The sequence below is a fragment of the Podarcis filfolensis genome (genome assembly GCF_964270895.1).
Source record: "Podarcis filfolensis genome assembly, chromosome: 13".
In the NCBI taxonomy this organism is placed as follows: Eukaryota; Metazoa; Chordata; class Lepidosauria; order Squamata; family Lacertidae; genus Podarcis; species Podarcis filfolensis.
In genome coordinates, this window is record NC_139615.1 from 23,777,482 (window position 1) to 23,785,223 (window position 7,742).

The following is a 7,742-nucleotide window of genomic DNA, read 5'->3' on the forward strand; positions in this document are numbered from 1 at the left end:
TAGCCTTTATAAAGAAGTGGGAAAGTGTGACTAGAATAAGCTTGCCATAGTCAAAATATATGAAGAGATAAAACAGTGCAACGTGCATTAGTACTCCAAATGAAGATGGGGGGTTTTATACCAAGATTGGGGTGTCGCAACATGTAGCCTACAATGCCATTTTTGGGAGTCCTAGGCAGGGCAGGTAACAGCAAGAGGGTTTTGGGCAGTGGCGTAGCGTGGGGGGTGCAGGGGGGGCGGGCCGCACCGGGCGCAACATCTGGGGTTAGGGCAAATCCATGGGTTAGGGGGCGCAAATCCACGGGTTAGGGGGCGCAAATCCACGGGTTTGGGGGCGCAAATTACTTGCCTTGCCCCGGGTGCTGACAACCCACGCTACGCCACTGGTTTTGGGGCAGGGTTGCTGGCATCCTGTGGGGGTGAACTGGTAGCACAGCTCTAAATCTGGTGCTGCCCCCCACCCACCAGTGTCAGGAAGGAGGAAGCAAAGAGCTAGGTGAGAGCTGCCCCCAAGTCCCCAGAGTGCTGATTCTGGTAAGTTGGAGGCACTCCTCATTGCCTCCTGTTCACACAGGTCAATGACCTGGCTGGATGCTAGAAAAGGGGGAATCAGTGGGCTGGCGAGGAATGACAGTTTGGGGCGATCAGGCTAGGTAGATCTTGGCTGTGCAGAAAATAACTGCCTGGTGGGAAGAGTAAACATGGGCTCTTGTTTATAGATTGGCAAGGGGGGATTTTTTTAGATACCCACCTCTAATGTCTCTCACACCCAAAGCACACACACATGTGTCAATAAGGATAGGGGTCCTTGGATTTGTGACTTTCTGCCTCTTCTCTTCACCCTCCAACAGGATGGACAGGGAGAGGGATAGTCAGGAGTGCAACTGCATGAGAGGGATGGAATGTGGTGGTAATTGTTTTGTGGTTACTTTGACTCCTGTTCCATATGCTCAGATCTTTCAGGGGTTGGATTCTCTCTCACACACACTGATCCTGGATTCTCCCACATTTTTGTGTTTTGCATCTATCTATTGGTAAGGGAGTCACCCTGAGTTTGCAGATTAAATTTATTCAATAAATGAATAAATACATTAAACCATTAAATTGTGTGTGGCATATATTAAATAGTATTAACTCTATTGTGAACACTTTAATTAATGACATGAAAATTTAATTGAGTGGGTGGTCTGTGGTTTCGGTATCAACTCTTGTGTCCCACTTGGTTTGAAAGGCTGGACTGCCCTGCTTTAGATCCTCAGTTGTGGGAGTCAAATGCAACCCCTTAGACTCCTCTACGTGGCTGTTGGGACACTCCACAGGCTACAAATCTTCACCAGTCACACAATCTCCCCATGCCGGCTTCACACCTTCCTGAATTGTTTTGCCTGACTGAAATGTGTCCTTGAGCTCTGTTAATGCCTCTCACTTGTCAGGATGGAGGATAGAGAGGGTAGTGTGAGTGTATAGAATCTAGCCTACTTTGCAAATGTAAAATTCACATTTATCCCTGCATCTAGTTTTATCTCTGGCACTGTCCAGCAGTGGTACCTGGTCCTGGTCCAGGATGTAATGTGGTCCTTGACTGAAGAAGGTTCCAAATCCCCTAGACATCCTCATCCTTTCAACACATAGTTGGGGAGTGGAGTTGCACTCCAGGACTGGCATCACATTTGCTGCATAGCCCCTCCTTCTGGCATCCATATGTACAGTGTGAAAATCAACACCTTCACCACAGTTGTGACTAGTAGAGGGGTCAGTCCTGGTTGGGGTTGGTAACATTGTCTTGGGTGGAAGGTGCGAAGGAGATACAAGTTCACTTTCCTTCACCCATCTCCTGAATATATATAGATAAATAGGGTTTTAAACCCCTAATTAAACATTGGCCCCACGCTGAGCTTATTCTGGACTGGATCCAAGGCAGCACAGGGCAGTGGTTCCCAGGCAGACACAGAGCAGGTCATCCTGATGGCTCCCATATTGAAGCCATGGGGCAGATGGTATGGGGGGGGGGCGCTGTGGAGAGGGCTAATATAGTTTGACAGTTCCTGCCACAACCTGCACTGTGGTGGGTCACCTCTTTACAAAAGTATGCTGCTGGGACTGGGTGAGTGGCCATTTCTGATTCCACCCATTGCTGAAAGATTGCTCAGCAGCAGTCAATGGGGCAGCATGGTAGGATGGGGAAATTAGAGGTCTGCTGAGGAATGCCTGCAAATGCATACAAACACAGGCAGAAATATTAGCAAACTAAAATTAGCTAATAGGCATGCATCTTCTAGTTCGCCAAAAGCGGCTTAGTCATGCTGGCCACATGACCTGGAAGCTGTACGCCGGCTCCCTTGGCCAATAAAGCGAGATGAGCGCCACAACCCCAGAGTCGGTCACGACTGGACCTAATGGTCAGGGGTCCCTTTACCTTTACCTTTATGTACCTTCTGTCCTCCATTTTTCAAAAAAATGTTGAACCAAATAACAAGTTGAATGCATTTCCTGAATGTCTCTATTGCTAGTCTCTGGTGAACTCCAGGGAGCAAATCTCTAGGAACACAAAACAGATATTAGTACAATCTCCTCCCCATGTTGAAGAGGTGATTACTGGCATCAAAGCCTGATTGATTTTCATATATTTTCATGAATGACTATCCAAATACAGTTAGCTGAAGTCAATAGAAAAGAAAGTGCTTTTGAAGGTAAGAGAAAAAAATTAATTTATATAGTTAAAATATTACTTAACACCATAGGAGTTACTTAATTGATCTCACATATATATTCTCTAAAGTTTCTATTTAGGAAAATACTGCATTGAATCTGTCCACACACACCCTTCTTTTTGGACACTGGAATATTTTTGGTATTTTATTCTTCATGAAAAATGTGAAATCTTTTACTGAAAAAAACAATGTATTATACAATGTAGGACCACAATGAACAAAAAAGCTGCCTTCAAAATTCCAAACTAGATTTATGTTCTCAGTGAATTTGGGGATTCCTCTAGATAATTATTTTTTTTTTAAAAAAAAAAAAACTTAGTGGGGAACAGTGGGGAAGATGAAATTGGTTTCCTTAAGATTTCCAACATTTCTTAGTAGAATTCCATAGACCAATTGCTTGTTTGTGGATTTTGCAAGCATAGCATTCAAAATAAATTCAAGGATTCTCCTCAGGCAAAATTTATAAGGAATGTAATGGGAAATCAAAATGTTTTTTTACACGGCTAGTGAAATTTCTGAGTATTAATTGGAGTTTATGCAACTTTTGTAAATACAATATGACTGTGTACATTAATTGCTTTTCTAGTGCTTTGATGCTAGGATGCTTATCATATGTAAAGCCTGAAAAATCATTAATTTTCAACGTATCTGGTTTCCATGGAACAGACCTTTCCTATTTTGGTTCTGTTGTAGTCTCATGCACAATTAGCTGGAACTTAGAACTTATCCACACTTACATTTTGCCCTACTCTTTTCAGGAACAAGCCAACACTTTAAAGCTCCATGTCCAAGCACTCTCTCTTTCGCCCCTGAGCTTTGCCCATGAAAATCTACTCTTTAAAGCTGAAGTGCAACAAATGGCAATTTGGCTTTTCCATGGATTGCTGTTTGCTGCTACTTAGCTTTACAGAGCAAGTTTACATGGGGAATACTCCTGAGCAAAAAAAAAAAAAAAGAAAAAGAAAAAGAAAAAGAAAAAAAAGAATGCTCAGAGCTTTAAAGTGCAGATTGTGCCTGGAAAGACTGGAGGAAAGTTAAGTGTGGATAAATCCTTACCTACAAAGTAAGCATACGTAGCTAACCACTGTATGTCATTCAGCTGCAATAAACAGTTTCATCACGTCCAGAACTTTTATGCCTTATTTCCTCACTTTCCTTTGACTGTTTAACTATCTCCATTCTTTGACCACAAATATAAAGTATTTTTTGCCAATGTAGTTTTCCTCAGATATTTCCCCCCTCAGAAATGACTTGCTGTGGAGGATGGGAAGTGCTGATTTTCAACTGGGGGGAGATACAAATAATCATTTGGTGTGCAAATAGAGGCTGTGTGGGGTTAACAGCATAAATCTAAGGGGTCTTAGAGGTTTCACCGTTTTGGGGGAGACAAATTGACTTTGACTGTGTTCAGCTCTTGTTTTAGGCATGTTATGGAGATGGTGATGATGATGTTGTTGGCAATGATAATTATACCCTGCCCACCTGGCTGGGTGGAAAGAACCAGTGGCAGTCAACCAGCAATTTGTCTACCTGAGTTAATGGAAGTGGTCTTGGAGTTGGAGACCTCCAGGATGATTGTGCTGGGGGAATTCAATACCCATCAAAAGACTAGCTTGTTTGTGCTGGTTCAGGGCTTCATGGCCACTATGGCAGCTATGGGGCTGTTCCAATATGTCATTACTACATCACATGCATCAGGACATATTCTGCATTTGGTCCTGACAGCCATGCGGGAGGGCAATGATCTGAAACATCTTAACCCTTATCATGGTCATGTCTTTTCCTGTTGAGATTTAAAAAAGTAGCTCTTTCCCTTGGAAAGGGGGGGCTATTAAAATGTGCACCCCCAATTGTAGTGGTTTCTGGTGAATTTCTGAAGGTTTATGGGAACGATAGCTGCTCCTTCCAAAGCCATAATTGATCTATGGAACCAAGAAATAACAAAGGGCTTTTCCAACAGGCAGAATTCTTGTAGCTCCTTGGTTTAGATTTGAGCAGAGGTATAGGTAGGTAGTTGCAAGGTAGATCAAATGTAAGTGAAGAAAATCTCATTATGACCTTATTGGACACAAATGACACTACTGGGAGCCATAATTAGGAAATTTTGTGCCATTAGTATGTGGATGACACTTGGGTTTATCACTTTGTTCCATCTAAAACAGGAGATGTGGTTCAGGCGCTATACTGGTGCTTGGAGACAATGATGGGCTGGATGTGGGCCAATAAATTGAAGCTGAATCTTGAAAAGACAGAGGTGATATGTGCTCTGAGTTCTCAAGTCTAGGAGATTGGGGAATGGCCTGTTCTGGAAGGAGGAGGTCTATAGTTTGGACGTGCTTCATTGTCACTGGAGGTTCAGTTAGCCTCAATGATTAGGCACAACTATTTCTAGCTCTGTTTTATTTGTCTCTAATAGCACTTCTTAGACAGCATTATATTATTACAATATTCTGTTGAAATTAAGAGATACCACTTGTGATTCTTTTTACAGATAGCATGGATGTTAGCAAGGATCAAGACATAGCTAACCAAACTACTGTTTCAGAGTTTCTGCTTCTGGAATTCTCAAAAGTTCAGAAATTACAAAGTCTACACAGCATCCTGTTCCTGGTATTGTATTTGGCAACTGTAACAGGGAATCTTTTAATAATCTCTGCAGTAGCCTTTGACCACCACCTGCACACCCCAATGTATATCTTCCTGTTGAACTTGGCCATGCAGGACCTGGGCCAGGTGTCAGTCATCATCCCTCAATCCATGGCCAATTCCCTCATGAATACTAGACACATTTCTTATTCCGGATGTGTTGGTCAAGCCCTATTCTTCACCTTCTTCTTATCTACTGATTTTTTCCTCCTCATAGTCATGGCATATGATCGGTATGTTGCTATCTGTAATCCACTGCAATACCAGGTGGTGATGAACAGGAGAGCCTGCACTGAAATGATCCTTACTGTATGGATCACTGGGTTTCTTTATGCAGGTTTGCACACTGTCAGCACTTTTGCAACTCCTTTCTGCTCCAATGTTGTCAATCAGTTTTTCTGTGAAATCCCACAGTTAGTAAAGCTTTCCTGTTCCAAGAAAAATCAGATTGAAACTGGAGTTCTGCTCTTGTTTTCTCTCATTGGGTTAGGCTGTTTTATATTTGTTCTTGTGACATATGTACAGATTTTTAGTGCGGTGTTAAGGATGACATCTACACAGGGAAGACAAAAGGCCTTCTCTACCTGCCTTCCACATCTCATGGTATTCTCCACATTTATGGTCACAGGCTTGTTTTCCTATTTGAGTCCCATGACTAATACAGCAACACATTTAGATTTAATTTTTACAGTGATATATTCCATGGTCCCACCTTTGCTGAACCCACTGATTTACAGCATGAGAAATAAAGAGATCAAGGCTGCTTTGTCTAATTTGTTAAGACTAAGGACCACTTCCAATAATATATTATTTAGTTTTCTTCTCTGTGTGTGGATTTAAGTGGCACCCTGATTTTTCACATTGGTATCAATGGGACCAAAGTGAAACTAACATAATTTATACAATCAAATGTCTAATAATAATAATAATAATAATAATAATAATAATAATAATAATGCATGTCAACACTCTTCACTTCATCACAATTACAGATGGAGATTAAAAAATTTTTTTTTACTGAGAAACTACCCAGGTCCCACTTTTCAAACCAAAGTCTGGAATTAAATAAAGCTGTCATTCAAAATGTGCACTTATTTGATTTTTTTACATGCAGTTCTCAAACTCCATTTCTCCCACTAAAAAAAGTAGTCATGGGGCAAAAGTTGGAACATCACCACTGACACTTATTTTGAAGAACAGAACATGACTCTTAGAGCCAAACTAGTTGTGATGCTAAATATGTATTAGGAATCATTGTGTGTGTGTGTGTGTGTTTAATTAGTAGCTGGCAGATGTGAGGTCTGCTACATTTGGGGAGGGGAGTTTTAACTCCTTTCCCACCCACACATTCCTACCAAAAAGTGTTTCCCTTCCCCAAGCTGCTTTTGGCTTATAAAGGAACATTCTCATTGATGCCAATGGAAACATTCCTTCCAGGTCCAATGGCAAATTGGAGGGAGTGATTTTTATCAGGACCTTGACATTTGATGAAAGACGTTAACCCTCTCTTCCCTGTGTGTTGCAGTCCTAATGAAAATCATTCCCTTCCACACCTGCAATTAACAGCTACTTGGTTCAGTGCTTAGATAGAAATTTGAAATCATTAACTCTATTCAGTCATGTGTTAATATGACTATCTTAGTATTATGCTGCCTGTTGTTATGCTTTTTAAAAAGGTAAAGGTAAAGGACCCCTGACAGTTAAGTCCAGTCGTCAATGACTCTGGGGTTGCAGCGCTCATCTTGCTTTACTGGCCAAGGGAGCCAACGTTTGTGTGTAGACAGTTTTTCTGGGTCATGTGGCCAGCATGACTAAGCTGCTTCTGGAAAAACCAGAGCAATGCATGGAAACACCATTTACCTTTCTGCCAGAGCAGTACCTATTTATCTACTTGCACTTTGGCGTGCTTTCAAACTGCTAGGTTGGCAGGAGCTGGGACCGAACAAAGAGAGCTCACACTGTCGTGGGGATTCGAACCGTCAGTCTTCGGTTTGGCAAGCCCTAGGCTCAGTGGTTTACACCACAGCGCCACCCGCGTCCCTTCATTATGCTTTTTATTATGTTTTTATTATTGATGCTCCATAAAATGTGTTCTTAGTGCTATCCCTGGTCCTGAGATCTTTTGATAAAGGGATCTTTTGATAAAGTAATATAATAATAATGTGTTCAATTCACCAGCTAGCGTGCACACATTATCTCTGTAGAGACATTAGAGCATGTCTGTAGAAAAATTCTATGACCAGCTTTGTGAAAAAATAAGGAATATCGTAAAAATGTAAAAGAGGATGGAAAAATGTATTAAAAGGCGATACTATACTAAGGAATGTGTGGATAGGATGTAAGCATGAATGATTGTCAGAGGAGTCGAGGGAGGTCTACAAAGCT

At 41.7% G+C, this 7,742-nt stretch overlaps 1 protein-coding gene across 1 annotated transcript; it reads left to right on the forward strand.

Moving 5' to 3' along the window:
* Positions 1-5,207: 5,207 nt before the first annotated feature.
* Positions 5,208-6,197, forward strand: LOC310748578 (olfactory receptor 14I1-like; the record flags this gene model as incomplete). Its single annotated transcript, XM_083584430.1, has 1 exon — positions 5,208-6,197. One exon carries the CDS (start codon positions 5,208-5,210, stop codon positions 6,195-6,197), a length of 990 nt encoding a protein of 329 aa, XP_083440556.1.
* Between the last annotated feature and the right edge of the window lie 1,545 nt (positions 6,198-7,742).